This window comes from Pygocentrus nattereri, chromosome 10 (assembly GCF_015220715.1).
Source record: "Pygocentrus nattereri isolate fPygNat1 chromosome 10, fPygNat1.pri, whole genome shotgun sequence".
Taxonomy (NCBI): domain Eukaryota; kingdom Metazoa; phylum Chordata; class Actinopteri; order Characiformes; family Serrasalmidae; genus Pygocentrus; species Pygocentrus nattereri.
In genome coordinates, this window is record NC_051220.1 from 24,639,031 (window position 1) to 24,658,905 (window position 19,875).

General features: G+C 39.8%; 2 protein-coding genes across 7 annotated transcripts in view; both read left to right on the forward strand.

The window, feature by feature from the left end:
- Positions 1 to 1,348: 1,348 nt before the first annotated feature.
- On the forward strand, positions 1,349 to 11,809 carry msh4 (mutS homolog 4). Of its 4 annotated transcripts, none has more exons than XM_017711768.1 (21): positions 1,349 to 1,808; positions 1,984 to 2,118; positions 4,154 to 4,317; positions 4,520 to 4,630; positions 4,922 to 5,037; positions 5,672 to 5,845; positions 6,007 to 6,136; positions 6,221 to 6,263; positions 6,435 to 6,502; positions 7,531 to 7,605; positions 7,811 to 7,875; positions 8,092 to 8,261; positions 8,382 to 8,518; positions 8,625 to 8,728; positions 8,971 to 9,095; positions 9,865 to 10,065; positions 10,378 to 10,496; positions 10,587 to 10,715; positions 10,846 to 11,020; positions 11,297 to 11,385; positions 11,537 to 11,809. In XM_017711768.1, exons 1-21 carry the CDS (start codon positions 1,544 to 1,546, stop codon positions 11,723 to 11,725), a joined length of 2,784 nt encoding a protein of 927 aa, XP_017567257.1. In that variant the 5' UTR covers positions 1,349 to 1,543; the 3' UTR covers positions 11,726 to 11,809. The 4 variants fall into 4 exon arrangements, with proteins under 4 accessions (XP_017567257.1, XP_017567259.1, XP_017567258.1 ...); XM_017711771.1 differs by having other exon boundaries at positions 1,749 to 1,808; positions 1,962 to 2,118; XM_017711770.1 differs by lacking the exon at positions 9,865 to 10,065.
- A 1,037-nt stretch (positions 11,810 to 12,846) lies between these two features.
- ktn1 (kinectin 1) overlaps positions 12,847 to 19,875 on the forward strand; it is a 30,476-nt gene continuing 23,447 nt past the window's right edge. For all 3 annotated transcript variants that reach the window (XM_037542010.1, XM_037542011.1, XM_037542012.1), the window contains exons 1-2: positions 12,847 to 12,995; positions 17,352 to 17,962. In XM_037542010.1, coding sequence (XP_037397907.1) covers positions 17,353 to 17,962 — 610 coding nt within the window. In that variant the 5' untranslated portion in view covers positions 12,847 to 12,995; position 17,352. The remainder of the gene's footprint in view (positions 12,996 to 17,351; positions 17,963 to 19,875) is intronic.

Consider the following 19,875-nt stretch of genomic DNA (forward strand, 5'->3'; position numbering starts at 1 on the left):
TGTTCTAAAAACTGAACAATAGCAATATTTACCTCACTTAAGTATGAAAGTGCATAATCAAGCAATGAAAGAAGCCATGAGACGCTGCATGTCACTGCAATTTTTTTTTTAATATGTAAGAGCTGTTCTAAATATCCTAACCTGTGGCAAAATCACTTACAGCCTCAAATAGCTTATTGTTTTTCTAAAATGGTGACACAATATGACCCAATCAATAAATTTACAATAAATTATCTAAAGTTTAATAATAATCACAATAAATACTTTTTCCATCAAGAAATGTAGTTTGTTTAAATAAGTATGTTATGGTTGTCAAGCAATCATGGACTGCTGAAAGAAGACAAGTACCTTGTCCAAAACAGGCAGTCTATGGTCCAAAAAGGTCCTCCAATCACAAATCCCTACATTACAAAATCTAGATCACTATACAGAACACTATTATAGTGAATAGAATATGTTACGGTACTAAAACATTTCAGACACTATAAGAATTCACTGTGTCAGCAGATTGCACTGCATAAACAATTTAAATGCCATGCAGCCAGTCCACTATCGCCGTTGAGTTTGACTGCACACATGAGATGACGCTGCCATTAAAGCTGGGCTCCGTAATCCGGCGCATGGATATTTAAACCAAACATCCATGAATTCATTTTCTAAGCCGCTTCTCCCTCAAGGTCGCGGGGGGCGGTGCTGGAGCCTATCCCGGCAGTCATCGGGCGGAAGGCAAGATATCGCCAGTCCATCGCAGGGCAGACAGACACTCACCCCCGGTCGGGGAATCGAACCCAGGCCCCCCCGTCGTTGGGAGGCGACCGCACTACCCACCGCGCCACCGCGCTGCTAAACAAGAGAGTGCATTTTGGGCATCAATATTAAAACAATAGCAATAAAACAGCTGCACAGTACACTGCAGTTTGATGCTGAAACGTTTATCGTTTAAGTGGATTTTGCTCACCAAATTACCAACAACACTCAAGCGTCGCAATGCAGTTTCCCGTGTTACCATAACTGTGCCACACATTCATTTTCCCTCACTGAGCTCTAAACACAGACACTGAAGCTTGTAAGACATTCAGGTATTTTCTTAAATAATACAGTTTTACAGTGAATCATTTAGTAAATAATTTAATTCAGAGCCTGACACTGAATATTACTTGAAGGGAGGTTTATCCTCTGCTAAATTATCTTTTAGTCTTAGTTCGGTAAGTAAGTCACCGACCCTTCAATTTAATAAAAAAAGATTCTAACTTGATCTGTCGGTACACTCGCTCATCCCTACAGACGTCCTAACAGTCTGCACAGCACAGCGGCGATCGGTACATCGGCAATTTAATACAATTACGAGTAGTCGCGAGGCTAACGCGACTCAGCCAATCGCTTTGGCCCGTGAAAAACGGCGGGAATGGCTGAGCCCTGAGCACAGCTCTCTTAGCTTAACGGCTGTTAACCTTTACTCGCCCGGTTAACCTGCTCTCGGTCGATTTACAAACTTTTATCTTCACCGTTTTCTGCCACAAATACTGTCTTAAGAAACACCACTATGAATTCACAGGTGCCCAGAAGTAGCACTGAAGAGGTAGCAGGCGATTGTAGCTCAGACACCCGCACCAGCACTCTGTCACCTCCGGCCCGCCGGTTCAGCCGAGCTCCATTCTCACGGCTACAGCACACGGGCCAGACGCCGTCTCCTCTCTCAACCTCCACCGGCTCGGATAGTGTCAGTACTGCTTCATTTCCCGGATCAACCTCCGCGGCTACTGCCGGCGTCCGGGTGTCAGTCTCAAGCGAAACACCAGCTCGAGCAGGTAGCGTTAGCAAACTTTACCATGAACCAAAACTAGCAGTGTTAGCCTAGTTGGCTAAACTTTCTCGCCTGTTCTACACAGTTAGCGGCCCACAGTGGCATTTTACTACAAACAGAACTGGCTTGTACTTATTAGCTCATCTGGTCCTTTGAGACTCTGGACCCTCTGTGTTTAGGGGTAAACAGGTCGAGCTCCTCTGGTTCACCAGTGCCGGTCAGTGGCGCCCACAGCTCCAGCAGTCCGCCCGGGACGAGCCCCGGGTCAGCGGGCCGTGCCATCGCTGGACGAATGCCTCAGAGGGAGCTCAACAGTGGGTATTAGCGAAAAGGGAAACTTCCTACCAGGTGGTTGATGCTGTGCAGGGCAGCTTTTTAAGGCGTTACGATGCTTCTGCGATGCTTCATGCTCCAGTAGTTTCGTGCTTCTGTAATACTAATATATTCATGTTTCATTGTGTTTTTAGAAACTCGATATTTCATATTTATAGCAGTTTTAGCGTGTCTGTCTGATGGCACGTCATTTTTTGTTAGTGAAATGCGATAAGGCCAATTATTAAAGAGGACTTTCACAAAGTTTCATGATTTCTGAATAATTCAGTCCTTGAGATGTACATTCAGAGTGGTTCTATGTGGTTCATTGTAGAAAAACCTATGATAACTGTACACTAGAAGTCTTTAAAAAGCCTCAAAATACTTTTTTAAAGAGCTTTAAAAGACTGAAGTCTGTCATCCTTTCATCTCTAAGGTTTTTTTGTCACAGACTAGTTGTGTAGATATGTGCTATCTATATAGATTTAGCAAAGACAGGGGATCTTATAGGGTCACTATTTTTAAGACTGTAACTAGATTCCTTTTGAGATTATTTTCCATCATGTTCCTGGTGGAAATTTACAAGAAGAGAAACTGTATAACAATGGAGCTGATACAGAAGCAGCTTTTAGCCAAACAGACAAGACACCGCAATTTCTGTTCTTCTTTTTGTTCTCCTCTCTATCATGGTACAAATGGGAAGACATGTCAGAGAGACACTCTTGCTTACTCCTCAGTTCCACCAGTTTCTCCTCTTTTGTGCAAAGTCCAACAGAACACTCCCTTACGTGCGCTCTCTCTCACTCAATACTTCTTTTTCTTTCAAGAAAGAAAAGGACTGACTTAAGACAGCTATCCTGCCCACCTTACAACATACAATCAAGATTGATGGCTGTGCTTCCCAATTCTAGCAAGTCTCTCTTGATGATTTTTTTTCCCCACATTGGAAATCTGTCTGCAACAGTGAAATCGCTTGAAAGGTCATCACAGACTCTGAGTTTTATACAGTGGTGATGATAAGAACCAGATATCACAATGTCTACAGCACAATGTCTACCAAAACCACAAATGAACCTACATTTGACTTTAGAGTTTTATATGTAATGTTGACGATGGTAAAATAGTGCTAAATCTGACCAAGTGTTTTCTTTGGGGACTATTTTACCTTACAGTAGCCTGCATGTATCATGAATGGATTAAAATATATGGATTCAGATGCATTTTAACCCAAAACCTTATCACAACATTGTTATATAACAGTGTATCAGAAATCAGGCAGCATACATCTAACCATTTCATAAAAGAATATCCATCCATCCATCCATCCATTTTCTAAGCCGCTTCTCCGTCAGGGACCGCTATCCCAGCAGTCTTCGGGCGGAAGGCAGGATGGATGCTGGACAGGTCGCCAGTCCATCACAGGGCAGACAGACAGACACAAACAGCCACTCACACACACACGCACCTAGGGGCAATTTAGCATGTCCAATTGGCCTGACTGCATGTCTTTGGACTGTGGGAGGAAACCGGAGAACCCGGAGGAAACCCACACAGACACGGGAAGAACATGCAAACTCCACACAGAGAGGACCCTGATCACCCGGCCGGGGAATCGAACCCAGGCCCTCCTCGCTGTGACAGCGCTACTCAACACGCCACCATGCCGCCCCATAAAAGAATATTCTGTCTTATTAGAGGTGGATGTCTGGTTCCTATCACCACCACTGTGAACATTTGGGACTCAGCAAGTTTCTCTAGAGCAGAACATTTCACACCAAACCACTCTGAATTATTTGTTTACTCTGTTCACATTTCATACATCTAATGAAGGAACCCATATGTTGAAATGTATTATTGTTAACTCTACATATTAGTAATATTAACTCATACCACACAGTTCAGGTCTGTTATTATTCAGCATTCAACTGGAAAAAAAAATATCCAGAAATATGTCTGTGCTTGTACAACATTAAAGTGCAGCATGTGTTGAAGACTGAAGCAAGTCAGTATGTTCACTTTACCCTTCTGTTCCTATAGTGACAACCTCCTCCTCTGCAAGCATGTCTCATTCTGCCTCTGTGATTGTGGCTGTGGTGGAGGGCCGGGGTTTAGCCCGGGGAGAAATCGGCCTGTCCAGCATTAATTTGAAATCTCCCGAACTGGTTCTCTCACAGTTTGCAGACACTGGGACTTACGCAAAGGTGAAAACCAATGGTGGGGCCATAAACAATTCAGAAAAATATGTATTTTTCTTATTTCAAAATATTCCATTTGAGGTAGTTGGGTGATTAGACACATGATTAGAAATAATCAGAAGAATTTGTTTACAAAGTGTTTGTAGGTTAAGCAATGAATGTTTCTTTGACACTGCATATTTATAAATAATGTGGAATATCAATGCAGGTCATTACCAAACTCCATATCCTGATGCCACTTGATATTCTAATGCCAGACACTGCTAGTGAGAAAGGCAGAGGAACCAAGCTGTACAACCTCATCATGGAAAACTTCCCGGTACTTATGTTTGTTTGCTTGTTTACTGGAATTGGCAGTTTCAAATCAGGGCTGGGCCTGTTACACAGAGCACTAGAGGCATGAGTCAAAATCAAGTATGTGAGAAGGTGTAGAAGTCACTTGTTGAATTATAATCAACAAGATGCTGACAGTAATAAGTGAAATTATTCATTTTTGTAAAGAAATTCACATTACTGAATAGATAAATAGTAATACAGGGTATATTCTCTCTATGAAATGAGGCCTAGTGTAATATATGCATGTTTTATTTCTGTTTCAAAACTTACACAGTCAGTTGGTTTCACTGCTCTTCAGAGGAAGTACTTTAATGAGAAGAAAGGACTGGAGTACATCCAGCAGCTCTGTGCCCCCGAGTTCAGCACTGTACTTATGGAAGTGCAAACCAAGTATGTTCTGTACTCACTCGTGTTCACTTACTGACCTCAGAGAATATAAATATAATACTATGCAGTATTATTTCTGGTATTTTCCCCAGAGGTCCACTTATAATGTTAATGTGGTTTGCGTACCAAAAATAGTATTAATATACTTTTACGTGGCCATTTTCAATTCTGTCTTTATCCTTTTAACAGACTGTTTTGTTAGTATGCCTTTAAGAAAGATGTATACCTCATTCAAAAAGCCTTCCATGCTGGAGCACTTCTTATGACTAAACTGCTGTAAGCTAAATTGGTGGATATGGGTCAATTTACAGTATATTGTCTTTTGTTATGTCACAGAAACAGTGAATTCAAAAGAGGGTCTTTGCAATTTAGTTTCCATAAATTCACAGGAGAGTTTTAAAACTTTAGCAGTGTTTGTATGCTATAAAAAGTATTTTAGAAAAGTGAAGAAAATCATATTTAATTTAATTAACTTTAAACCTAAAACTTATGCAGTCCAGGCTGACATGTTCCATATAACATCAATGTGAATATGAAGAGTTATTCTGCAGTAGGCTGAATGGCAATTTGAAAATCCACTAGTTTTCATCGCAAAAACAGTGAATGAACCATTGTTTCATTAAATGTCTTTATGTAGGTATTACTGCCTTGCATCTGCGGCAGCCCTTCTTAAGTACGTTGAGTTCATTCAGAACTCTGTCTATGCACCTAAATCCCTGAAAGTGAGCTTCACCGGCAGTGAGCAGACTGCCATGATTGACGCAGTTTCAGCCAGGAATCTGGAGCTAGTGATTAACAACAGAGACCAAAGGTTAGAGACCATAAGATGAAGCAAAACGACAAAAAGGCCACACATTCTTTTCCCTTTTTTGCTTTCAGGTTTTCAATTCAAGCAGACATTGTACATATGCACACATGTACAGTATAATAAAATGTCCTTGTACATGACTGTTGTTATATTTGATTGTTCAGGAGCAGTCACACTCTACTTGGTGTCTTGAACCACACTAAAACCCCTGGTGGCGAGAGGAGGCTTCGCTCCAACATTCTGGAACCACTGTTGGATGTTGACGCCATTAACACACGACTGGACACCATACAGGTAATGTATCTGCCATATATAGCTCAACAACAGCAGTTCTATCTGAAGATTAATTCATCCAGCACCCTACTGGTCTTTTGGCAGGAACTGTTGCAGGACGAGGAACTCTTTTTCGGTCTGAAGAATGGTAACCTCTTTTATATAATAACATCGTTGTGTTCAGCACTGCATTTTTGTGGCTGGTGCTTGCACCTTCCTGCATTGTTGGCCTGTTTGTCATTAAACTTTAAACCAAATATAGCAAGATTGAAACACCAAGTACATGGAGTAGTCATTGCTGTTACTATTTTATTTGCAGCAATTACACACTTCTTGGATATAGATCAACTGATTTCTTCCCTTATTCAGCTCCCCAAGCAAGAGACGGTATAGTATACTTGAAGAATATGCATGTAAATATATGTAAGTATACACTGTCGTTAAAAATGTTGGAACTATTTTATCCACTTGAAACAACCATAAAAAAAGATCTACAATCTGGTTGCATACAAGTGGATAAAATTATTCTAATTTATTCTAATAATGAGCAGGTTTTAGATAATTAGACAGATACTAGTGATGCATCTGAAAACATTACATTTTTAAGGTTTTAAGAATTTAGTTTACTGGAGATTATTCTTTTCCCACCAAAAGAGTGCAGAACATTAGTACAGAAAAAAGCGAATAGCAGAAAGAAAGCAAAGTCAAAATCTTAACTTATTAATAGCTCTGTACAGTGCACCTGGTTGGCTGTGCTTAAATTCAATCAGGGACCAGGAGAAAACTTCATGACTAGTTGTGGCTTCATTTCACATGTGGTATTTAGCTTAAGGAGTGGAGGTTTAGCCAGAATGTGTTGGGAAAACCCTTAAAATTCAAACTTCTACTAGGAAGCTGTAAATGAAAAAATGTTAGAGATGTTAGATGTGTCCAAAATGATTAATGTAGCTGTAGAAGATTCTAGAATGACTGACAAAGCTGAATGAGATCCAGTATTAAGTAACTGTAGGTAACCAAAGATTCCAAACTGTTGAACACTAGTGTTTCTGTGTATAATTATATACATTATATCAGATTTTGGCACAATGCTAGTCTGCTATATTTGGCAGTTGCATGTAGCGCTGGGTGACATAATGACATCATTATAGCATCTATATTGAACATAATACTTTGAGGCATTTCAGATCATATCACTTGCCACCAGCTACTGCCAACAAAAGTGTATCACCCTCAGAACAATAGCAACAGCTTGACCTTGGTATGTGCTTGACTGTGTGAAACTGTTACCTGACAGCGAATGACACCTGTGGAATTAATTTAAAAAAGCAATGTGACATTCTATGAAGACCTGTGGTCTTAGAAGACATCAAGAAGTGCACCGAAACTGTCATCGCTCTTGCATGTCTTTCATATAGGTGGCAGTGGCTGAATCAAAGATAATTCATGTCATTCAACTGAAACACACTCTAGAGCTGATTGCGCCACTGAAGGTGAGAACTGGTAACTGTCAACACAAGTTTGAGAAGAAGATTTCTGCATAATTCAGTGACTGTAGAATACTCAGTAACAAAAAATCCTGGCATATCCTGTCATGGTTTGATAAGACTACGATGATGAATGGCTCTTGGTTGTATGTATGTATGTATGTATGTATCAGTGAGTATTTTGCAAATTATCAATAAGTCTCTCTGACAGATGGTGCTGAAGGACGCTAAAACAGCCTTGCTGAAAGGATATTGCACTGTGTTAGAAGACAGCAGGTAGCAAACACTATGGTTGGAAGAACTGTAAAGATGTTTGTTATGTGCCAAATGTCTTTAGTCTCCTTAAACTTACAACCTAAACCTCTTGACTGGAGTAGAATAATACCATTGCTTGCCTAGAGGAAAGCTTCTGTTATCACATCTGAGTTATTTAAGTAGAACACTAAAGGTAGTGTTAACATTTGGTTCAGCTGTTAACTTCTCTTTGCATAGGTTTAACAACATTTTGGCTCAGATCAAAACAGTGATCAATGATGATACCACCTATTTGAAGAGCAGTCTGAACTTGCGCACTCAGAAATGCTATGCTGTGCGTCCTGGTGTCAATGAATTTCTTGATGTTGCACGGCGAGCCTACACTGAGGTAGTGGATGACATCACAGGTGATCTGATGACTTCTAGTAGTTGTACAATACTTTATAAATAGTTAGGCTGATGTGATCAATCTAAAGTACAATACTTTGGCTTGGTAGTAGCATCTTTATTGTACTCTACCTGCTCAGGATTGGTGAATCAGCTTGAAGAAAAGTACGGCCTTCCCCTGCGCACTAGTTTCAGTAGTGCTCGTGGTTTCTTCATTCAGCTAAGGCTGGAGGATGTGGTCTTGCCTGATGGACAGCTCCCAGGAGAGTTTATTAAAGTGAGGCTGGAGCCCTTAATGTTAAACATTACAGGCATTGGCTGCATTTAGACAAGTGTGTAAAATCTTCTCATCCAAGGGCTAAAATTGTGCTGATTCACCTTAGGTAACTAGACAGAAAAACAACTACTCCTTTACCACTTTAGACCTGATGAAGATGAATGAGCGCTGTGATGAGGCCCTCAAGGAGATATTTCACATGTCCTATGTGTGAGTATGAAACAAATACAGATCTTGCTCTTTAATCATTTGACAGATAATGCACTGACAGCATATGAATAACTACAAGTTTTATCTGTGGTGTGAAGTTATTGGTATTGTCATAAAGGTACACATATATAACTTTTTGATTTTGTGTTTACCACAATAGTGCTTCCAATGTTCTGGGTTATTTTCAAGAATGTTAATACATTGACATGTTGAGAGAATCTATTTCCACTATATTTCTGCAGGGTGGTGTGCCGCCTACTTAACGGAGTGCATGAGCAGATCCACTGTTTGTATAAGCTGTCTGATGCTGTGTCCATGCTGGATATGTTGCTCTCTTTGGCCACTGCCTGCACTGTCTCAGACTACGGTAGGAGTTGTTTCCAAAAATGCGTCATGTTTTATACAATAATATAAAAAACAATTTATTTTATTTCATATTTTAAGTATACTGTATAAAGTGAAGAAATTATGAATAATATACTGTAATTATCTATTTATATCTATTTATTATCTAATAATATTTTTTAATGTTTTTTTTTCTTTTTGATTGCTGCTTTTGCAATGGTTTTTATATTCTCTGCCATTCAAAATTTGGAACTTCTTATGTTATTAATAATTGCTGTTACATTGTTCAGTGATAACTTAAACCATGCAGATTCTAATACAATAAACTAGAAGGTGTTCTATTGTCTTCTTCAATGGTTTAATTTTCAGGCAGTCATGCTATTTATGATTATATGTTTACAGTAATTAGTTAGTAATTTGTCTTCCTGAGATTTGATCACCACCTTTCAAATGCAAGACATTCTGGATATTTTATTTAACTTTATGTTCAATGTGATATAGCTTTTTCAGTCATTAAAAGATCATCTACAGCAATGTGTCTTATAAAATATCTTAATTTTCATATTTTCTTTGTTTGTGAAAGGCTACAAATGAAATCATTTTATATATGTATCTGCAATAAACCTGATTTCATATTGTTGAAAATAAAATTAATACTGGTGTTGTAATTTTATTCAAATGCCCTAAATTGTACTTATATTAGAATTAAATACCAAGAGTTTATAACTACTGTAGCTGATTGGATGGATACCATTTCACTCCATTTCACAGTGTGTTTATGCTTCCTTCAGTGCGACCTGAGTTCACTGACACACTGGCAATAAAGCAAGGCCGCCATCCTATGCTAGAACGTGTTGCTGGCAAGCAGCCTGTCTCCAACAACAGCTATATCTCTGAGGGAAGTAACTTTGTTATAATCACAGGCCCTAACATGAGTGGCAAGTCCACTTACCTCAAACAGGTGGCCCTCTGCCAAATTATGGCTCAGATAGGTAAGTAGCCTTGCTTTATTGAATCAACTTGTTTTTGACTGTGCTATTTTGTGTCTTGAACATATAATGTCAAAAAGAGTAGTTTGTTCCTGATTTACAGTATATTTACAGTGTATTTATATATTTTGAACACATTTCAAAATCCATACAGGGAGATTTCCATCCATCCATCCATCCATTTTCTAAGCCGCTTCTCCGTCAGGGTCGTGGGGATACAGGGAGATTTGTGCAGCTAAAATAAAAAATGTATTTGTGAATGTCAATACAGCTGTCCAAGAATGCTTTAAAATCATACTTTAATTTTTGTCTTAGGATCCTTTGTGCCTGCTGAGTATGCCTCCTTCCGAGTTGCTGACCAGATATTCACCCGAATAGGAGTAGATGATGACTTTGAGACCAGCTCATCTACGTTTATGGTTGAGATGAAAGAGGTGAATATAAAAAAATGATAGGTCATACATGCAAGCATATTGTAATAGATTGACCACAGCCATAGTCACATTTCTTCATTCTACTGTCAGGTGGCATACATAATACACACTGCAACTGACAAGTCACTCATCATTATTGATGAGCTGGGACGTGGCACTAGTGCTGAGGAGGGTATCGGCATTTGCCACGCAGTTTGTGAATTCATCATCAGTGTGAAGGTATAGTAGTATTCAAGTCTTGATATGTACCTGCAGCAACCTATACTGATCATATTAGCCATACATACAAACAATATAAATAATCATGAGAGATAAACTACCCAATATGTGCTTTCTTTGGGTCTTTCAGGCATTCACTCTGTTTGCTACCCACTTCCTGGAGCTGTGTCAATTGGAGACACTCTACCCCAATGTGGAGAACCAGCACATGCAGGTTCAGCACATTCGTGGGAGTGATGGCAGCACAGAGAGAGTGGTCTACACCTACCTGCTGACTCGGGGGTGTTCTGAGGAACGCAGCTATGGTAATCTAAAGCATTCTAAAACAAGACAAATTTCTCACTGTTCATCAAATTCTAACTGCATATTCAATAAATTGGACACATTTATTATATATTTTTTTATATATTATATTTATTATATATGTTACATATATTATATATAACACACACACACATTTTCTAAGCCGCTTCTCCCTCAGGGTTGTGGGGAGTGCTGGAGCCAATTCCAGCAGTCATCGGGTGGAATAACACATACATAATACAACTAAATCTAATTATTTTTTTGCTCTCCTGCTTAAGGTATAAGAGCAGCAGAGATTACCTCCATGCCACCAGCCATCATCCAGGAGGCCAAGTCTATTGCAGCTAAACTCAGCCAGAAGTTATGGGTAAATTTTTTGAGCTGCACATTGTGTTTTCATGTCTTGTGATTCATGCTTACTTTGACTGGATAACAACTCAATTTTCTCACTAGTTGTGTTAAGACAACTGCACATTTTTAACTGTACTAAGCCATTTTACTGTTTATCTTCCTCTAAGGCTAAGAATCAGAGTGATCCAGCCACAATGAAACAGAGAGCAGTTTATCATCTTGCCACCAGATTGTTGCAAACAGCCCGAAACTCCAGGCTAGATTCTGACAGCCTCCGTCTCTACCTGAAGGGTCTGAGGAGACACTATGAGGCTGAGTTAAAGAACACTTTAGAGTCTATGAACATGGAAGAATGAAGCCTGCTTAATTTATTAAAGGTCTAAGACTGTGGAAATTGACAAGGTGCCAACATTTGAGCAAAAGCTACAGCATTCACCAAGTTTCAGACACAAACCTCTGGCCAATGTTAACCAGTAGTACAAACACAGTTAAAAGGGCTTTGTTATAATCAGTCAGCTTGTTAAATAAGTCAGATGTTAAAAGAACTTGTTTTTGGTGATTTGTAATGTATGACACTGTCTTAACTCTAGAGTTATTAAACCTGTTATAATGCAGGATAAATTCTTGATATGGTTTGGAGTCCAGGAAAGACACAGCCATAAAATTACCAACCTGTTCTGGTGCTCACAAAACTCAGAAAATGAGAGATGATCTTAGATCAGATTCCTTATGCATATATAACGATCATAGTCCCGAAAACTGATCCTAGATCAGCCCTACTAGTCGAGGTTTTTTTTGTTTGTTTGTTTTTTTTATGAACGGAGACCCCCGTTTACCTCAGCAAACCACTGTCATAATAGCTTTGAGTGTGGAGTTGGACTCAGTCATCGCGAGAATCATCTCTGGCGCCGCCCTCAGCGCAGGTTTAACTGTAATTCGTCCTCCTGGATGGGCTTGGCTTCTATCGTGTTGTAGCGATTGGTTGTACGATTCAATTTAACGAACCGATTCTTTTGAACTGTCTGAATGAATCGAACGTTTGATTCAACGATGTATTCATTCATAAGGCGCGTTACCTTTATTCTCAACCCCAAATACACCGAGATACACGTCAGCAAATGACATCACCACTTCTGCTCATTAATAGATTCCGATTATGCACGACTCAAAAACAAAATAGAGAAAGGAAGCAGTTTACAGCTTGCAACTTCAAACTGGACTCAAGGTCCGGATTTGAAGACATTGTTCACAGAGAGAAAAATGAAGTGAATACAAGTAGATTGCTCATAATAAGTTACAATGTGTTGTTTCGTGTTTTTTATATATGAAAATGTATTTAAATTAATTTTATTAGTCGTAAGAGTGTGCAACTGACATAACTGCAAAAAGTAAATTCAGCTGAACATGTGAATCGGTTCGGCCGATTTATTGAAAAGGACCGATTCCTTCATGATTCGGACATCTGTGCCGTGTTCGGTCGAGCGACCCGCCTCCGCCTCTGCCTCTGCGAAACGGGATAGACTTGCTGCTAAGCGCCGGGCCGGAGCTGCTGTCCATCGCGCTCCACAAAAGGGAACAGCCCTTTCATTCCAGCAGTAGCTAGCTTTGTTACAGATATCGTGACAGGTACGTCTGGTGTTCATTATTAAAACCTTTACCAACCACAACCCTGGTCGGTCGTGGTGAAAAAAATAATGCGCTTCCAGGCACCTCGCTAGCTAAGCTAGCGCCTCTAGTTAGCCTCACACGGGGCCTAGTTAGCTAAGCTAGCACACTGCTGATCCGTGCCGTGACTGACGGGAACGGACGGCAATGGCTGGCTAATGTCTGAGGTTCAGTGGTCTTGATTTCAGATGGGCTGTATTAGATTTTGGAAAATGTATATCTGTGTTTTGAAGTAAAACTGGGGTGACTAGCCCGACACTTAAGCCCAACTTGCTTTAGTGTGGCAATCGGCCTGTTATTCGATTTAACCACGCTGTCATTTCAAGCTAAAGAAGAGCCCGTGTCCGGCCCAGCACCATTTGCTCGCTAACGTTAACCAGCTAACTAACTAACCTACTCTGCTTAATGACTAGCTAGCTTGCTAAGTTGACTGATTAGCTAAAAACATTGGCGAGTTAACTGCTTTTTCGATTTCTAAGTCGTTATCTACCCCAAGTCATGAAGAGAGGAGAACGTTAACTAGCTAACCTAGCTGGCTACTTTTTCAGTTTAGTTTGTTTTACCCCTTTTACTGGTTTGCCCACATTTGTCCTGAATCATAGTGTAAGATTAGGTAACTTAGGTTAATTAACTATCACTGATCTAAGTAGCTAGTTTCATGGACTGCATGCCGAGTCCTCTGCGACATTTCTGGGTCGTTTTTACAATAATGGTCTTGTTAAAGTCTGTTGAAGGAGACTGGTGTTGTCTTTGCTACTTTTTTTTAAGGAGAGATGCAAGTAGTACAGCGTATAGACAAGGCATTGTTTCTCTTTCCATCTTGGCTACTTTAAACTATCACAAGGGGAATAATGGGAAATGTAGCTTGGTCTCCACGTTGAATTCCCTTAGTAAGTCGAATGGAAATTGACCTTACGTGTACTTTGAATAACTAACGTTTCGAAAAGAGCTGATGAATGTGAAGTAGAATGTGGTATTTTCTAAATGCGACGTATTAGATAGCTGGGTGGGTGTTGTGTGGCTTTTAATAGCGTGCTTAACTGTAGCGTGTTATACCCTGAAATATCTTGCTTGCTAAGCAGGCTTGTCCCAGCGATGTACAAACTTGGAACAAACTCCAACCTTCTCCTTGTATGAATCTGCAACATTTTGTTTAAATGCATTTGATTCTATCTTGTGTACATTTTTAAATACAAAGCCCAGACAAATGTGTGAACATTACTTCATGTATCCTTCCTGTGACTCCAGAGACCTTGTAAAGTAGGAACTCTTGATAAGTGTACATAGTTGTGTGGGTGGAGCTAAGGGCCTCTCTGAGTATGTGCTTGTGTCTGCTCACAATCCATTCTCTTACTGCATTGATTTGCTATGACAGAAGCGACCCTTATCTTCCAGTGGTGGATGAGGCAACACTAGATGCCTTCATGCACAGCTACATGGACGGCAACTTTGGATTGCATTAACTGGAGGTTTCTGCTACAACAGAGGACGCTTCAAAAATTCCTGACATTGTTTAACAATGGGTAAATTTGTGTCTGTAACCACTATTGTGAGTCAGAATGTGATTAGCAAAGAGGCTTCAAGAATACTGTGATAGGGCTGGAGATTTTGCCTGTCCCCCTCCTGGAGATCATGTGTCAAATATCACACCAACTAGCAGTCTGTTTTGTGGCCCAGGAAACTGCACTGTGGTTTACAGTGCCAGGGCCTATCACTGATCTCTGCTGTATCTGAAATTTGACATTGGTTATCTTGAATTATCTGAGCGTTACACACACCCCACATACATCTCTCCTTTAAAGCTTTCATAGTAAATGCATCTCACATGACTACACTTCATAGGCTTATATTAGTATTAGGGTGGAATTGTTTACTTTTCAATAGAGTGAGATTTGAGAATACTGTTTGTATTGGAAGCAAAGTTCAATCACACAACACAAGGGCTCTGAAATATGCCTTTTCAAATATCACTTGAAGCCATGTTGTTATTATTTGATGCCAGTAGGCCTTTTTCAGTAGCAGTTTAATACGTTAGTTGAAAGAAGCTCGTTCTTTTGACTTAATGCAATAAAAGCCTGCTGGTAACTGGATGAACTAACTAGAGAGGAGAAGCCCCCCACATCTGCAAATGAGCTGATTGTTCGGAGATGTCTCCTTCTTTTGCCAAAACAGGCAGGCCTAGTAAAGCATCCAAATTCCAAGCAGCCAGTCGCCTGAGAGCGTTGTCTTCCCACCTCATTTCCATGCCACAGGGTAACCTTGCAGCTTCAGTGCGACCTGCACATTGAAATTTCACATGCCAGTAGAAATTGAGCTTGGGAATTCATCCTGAGGCAAAGTTCAAACAGGCATGCCGTTTGCGTTTGATCTGCCTTTTTGTGTCCACTTTCTACTCCACAGGGTGGAGAGAAAAACAAGGAATCAGAGTTCAGAAAGCAAGCAAGCGTGTATTATATGACTAAGTTGCCACACCCATCCCTATCCTGTTCAGTGTACTTTGGACTGGCGTGAGAAGTAACTTTGTCAGTGTCCTGAATTACATTTCTTTTTTTTTGCATTAGGTTTCTGCTTTGATCCGTTTTAAACTAGGCTTTGTGCTCCAACAAGACTTAACTTTGTGCTTTATGTAGTCTAGTAAGTACTGGTAACTGACTGAGTTAGTTTTCTGGCTCCTGGTAATGTTGCAGCTGTGTGAAACTTCTGTTGAGCATGGATATCCATCCTTGAGGTACTGCTGAGGTAGTGGCAAGGTAAGGTAAATGGCTTATCTAGACAAGGGGGCCCCTTCTGCCACCACTGTTCCTGACAGATGTAGCTACAAATGGTGTACAGCATCTCCTCTGGTATATTACTACACAGTGTCTTTGGAATTCTAAAGTATTTGGTCACTGATGTTTGTGAACCTTGATACATGTACAAAGAACAGTTATTGTCTTTCAGTCAGTTCAGTTTTTTTTATCCATCCCATGCAGGTCTAGGTCACTACTTATTGATGTTAAAAGGTCCACAATCTCTACAATGCAGTTTGGAGGTTTGTTTCCATGTAGAAGATTGAGCCATGAATTTTGTTTTAGTGATATAAGGAAAGTGTAGTAACTTTTTGCTGCCAGTAAGTTTAATTTAATTTAACTTTTAATGCTTTTTAAGTTACACATTGACAAGTTCTTCTAGAGGCGTTTTAAGCTGTCAGATTAATTAACGACTAGAAGCAGGCAGATTTCTGGTGATGAGGGAAGTGCTTCTTCTGTTCAAGCCATTAGTGTGTTACAGTACTAGGGTGTCTTTTCCAGAGCATAATATTTTTGACCCTGGCTAAAGTGCCCATCAACTTGTCGTACTATTCTACAAACTGAAGAATGTCTCTTGAGAACAGTTTGAATTAAAGGACTTTCTTAGCTGTGCTACATTGTAGCAGCAATTTCATGAATGTCTTAGTCCGGCTTAAGATTCTTATTGCTTGATTTACAGGTACAGGTGTTTTATCTTCCTTTCCTTTGAATTTTTAAAAATCTTTCTTTAATTTAAGCTAAGGCCAGTCATAACTGCTCTACAGGAAAAGTATTTAGCTCACATTCAGTGGACAAACTCAGATTGTTTTCAGCACACAGCCTAATTGGATCACATGACTGAGTGTGAGAAGGAAAGGGGACCCTCTGGGAAGGTGGCAAATGGGTGGGTGGAGTGTGAATTAGGGGAAGGTATGTGAGAGAATAGACAGAAGGAGATAGTAGTACTGAGCCAGGAAGAGTACAAATTAGGTCTACAAAATTTCATGCATTTTCCGCAGTGGTTTGTGTGTGTTCCAAGATTTTTCTGTCACATGCTTAGATACTTGGTTATCTAGTAGATGCCTAGCAAACTTATTCCTAATGTAATGTGATGAGCGCTTCACTGTCCTAGCTTATGACAGGCAGCCACCAACAGTTATTTACTTGGCTAGATAATTTATGGTCCCTTAGCAATAGTAAATTAATAGGAAATAGGAAACACTCATATTGGACTTGCGTCCAGCAATTACAGACAGTAACTTGATGCCACATTTGTGCTTATGAGTCACTAGTCATGAGCATTCTCATTTGTAAAAAAAAAACTTTTGTGAATGAATGTGAATTAGAATGTGAACTAGTTTTAAAATGCCAAAGTTTTTGGTTACTGCTCTGCGTATTGCACACTCAAATATTAGTTATTGGTAATTATACAGTTGTTATACCAATTCCACCTCCATATCTTTGCATGTTTGATGTTTCTCTGATTTGAAGTCTGCATTGTTTTCTTACTTTCATCTCTTTTTTTTTTTTTTTTTTTCCTCCCTTTCAGAATGGCGATTGATGTGGCTGACTCGCAGTACCTTCTCATCCTTGCACCATCACTGGTTATTGCTCTCATGTTCCTCTTCTTCTGGCTATTCATGAAAGAAACTTCCTATGATGAAGTTTTGGCCCGCCAGAAACGAGACCTGAAGCTGCCACCTGTTAAGACGGATGCCCGCAAAAAAAGTGAGAAAAAGAAGAACAAGAAGAAAGAGAGCAGTGGAAGCGGAGGAGGTGGAGGTGGCGAATCAGAGGAAGACCTGCGAGATTTTGATACGTCTGATGCCACTACTCCGGCCTCAAATGACGAAGAGTCTGAGGTGGTGCCTGTTGCTGTGCATGTTGCCACACCTGTCCAGTCAGAGCCTCCAGCTGTGGTGAGGGAAAGGAAGAAAAAGGAGAAGAAGGCAAAAGCTGCCACTGCAGCTGCTGCTGCCACTTCTCCTCCTGTCACCTCCGAGGAGCCAGAGGTCAACGGCTCAAAGTCTGCTACTGTCCGTAAGGAGCAGCCGCTCCCCCTCACCAAACAGCCCAGCCCACCCCAGCCACAAAGCACACCCCAAGTCCCTACAGAGACTACAAGCAAAAAGAAAGCCAAGAAGCAGAAGATTGAAACTGGTGGGTAAATTTGCTGTGTGCAAGAATGTATGTATACCATATGTTTTATTATTATTATTATTATTATTTATTATTATTATTATTATTATTATTATTATTATTATTATTATTATTTATTATTATTGTAAAGAGATATCTACCAATACTGACATGATTATGAAGTCATCGTGCAACTCTAGTAGCTTTAAAGGAAAAAAATATTGCATCTGTATCAGCTGTGTCCATATCAGTATAAAAAAGCATAGCGCTGCAGCTGCTATATAGTTAATTTTTTTATATTTCATTGAATATTACCTCAAATATTCTATAACAAAAATTGTTACCCAATCTAGCTGCCCTGATCTGGCTCTGAACAGCAGTTATTGCTGCAGGGGAGGAAAAAACTGTGTATTTAGTCTTCTTCTTAAAAATGAAAACTTTGTGGTGAACTTTTGTCAGTGAGTATAGGAGTGAGACAGGTTTTTAAGCCGCTCATAGCCATTTATACCAGAACATGTGCTAAAATCTGCCTGGTGCAGTCTGAATAAGTTCAGGACAGCTCTGGAGAGCTAGCTTGCCTGCACACTCTCTTTATTCTGGTTAATAAACACAGCTGAAAGCCTATCAGCTAGCTAACAATCTGGTGCGTCAGGAAAGTTGTCTCTATTTTTTGGTGTGTGCCAGTATGTACAAGAACTGGAGCAAACTGCTTTGGCTTGTGTAGCTGCCATAATCAAAGTGATGACCAAGAAGTGAGAGATTAGTTTAGGCATTTGCTTGTTTGGGCGCGTGTCCAAAGGGTGTGTGGAAATTAAAGCTTTTGAGTTTGCTGGAGTGCTTCCAAACTGTGCAGCCTCACAAGATTTGCCCAGGTAGTCATTTCACATCACTTTTAAAAAGTACTTTTCAAGCATATCACACCTGAGAATATGTATAATCAGGATTTTTATGTGTGGCAATTGCATTTCTCAAAACAAAGACATAGTAACACACACATAATCTTCTGGGGCAGAAAGAGCTGAGAAGTAAACAATACTGTGTGCTGAATGAAATGGATAGTTTAGCCAAAACTCTTAACATGACTAACACTAAGTGGCAATAAGCAAGCGTAAAACACACCCCTTTAAATAACTCCCATTGATATGTAATGTTATGGGTAATGTTTGAGGCCATTGCTCAGTTTTTTCATTTCATGCCAGACACCTACTCATGGCTGGAGTAATTGCTGACTTGAACCATATACCAACCAAGTTAAGCCAGCAGAAAGAGGCTCAGTGAATTGGCACAAATTTTGAATAATAGTCTGTAGTCTGTGATTGAGTGTGTATGTGTGTCAGCAGCAGTAGCAAAAGGACAGTGTTAGAAGTAAGGGGGATGGCAGAATCCCTGAGGCGCTTCATGCCACACTGCCTACAGTCTCTCTCAGTGGTGTCCATGGCAAAGCATTCTGCTTTGACTTCTTAATTAGAACAAACATTTTTTGTAGGCCTCATTGTGGGGAGAAGATCCTTGCCACAAGCCACTTATAAATGTGAACCTTAGCGTGAAATACCTCACTTGATTTCCTTGGTTAAACTTACTTTGTCTGTCTGTCTTTTTTTTTTGGTGCTGAACATGGCCTCAAGCCCTGCATCACTGTGTTATAATACTCCTTAGTATGGGAAGTTTTGTACCAAGGGTCCTCACATACTGACCTATTATACAGTTTCTTGTCCCGGGTTTTGTAATCCCTTAGTTAACTTGACTGTTCCTGTAACTGACTGACCACCTAGTGTCTTATCTACCAGTGACTGAAATCCAGGACCAAAAACTCGAGGGTTCAGAATTCTGTTTTATTCAGAAATGTACATAATCTGAGATTATTGTAGGCCTGAATATATATATATATATATATATATATATATATATATATATATATATATATATATATATAA

What these genes read in the sequence shown, in the direction of transcription:
- msh4 (XM_017711768.1), top strand. Translation starts at nt 1,544, where the DNA reads ATGAATTCACAGGTGCCCAGAAGTAGCACTGAAGAGGTAGCAGGCGAT. An exon ending in GCCTCAGAGGGAGCTCAACA is followed by an intron (nt 2,119 to 4,153) that starts GTGGGTATTAGC and finishes CTGTTCCTATAG; the next exon opens with TGACAACCTCCTCCTCTGCA. An exon ending in AACTCAGCCAGAAGTTATGG is followed by an intron (nt 11,386 to 11,536) that starts GTAAATTTTTTG and finishes TCTTCCTCTAAG; the next exon opens with GCTAAGAATCAGAGTGATCC.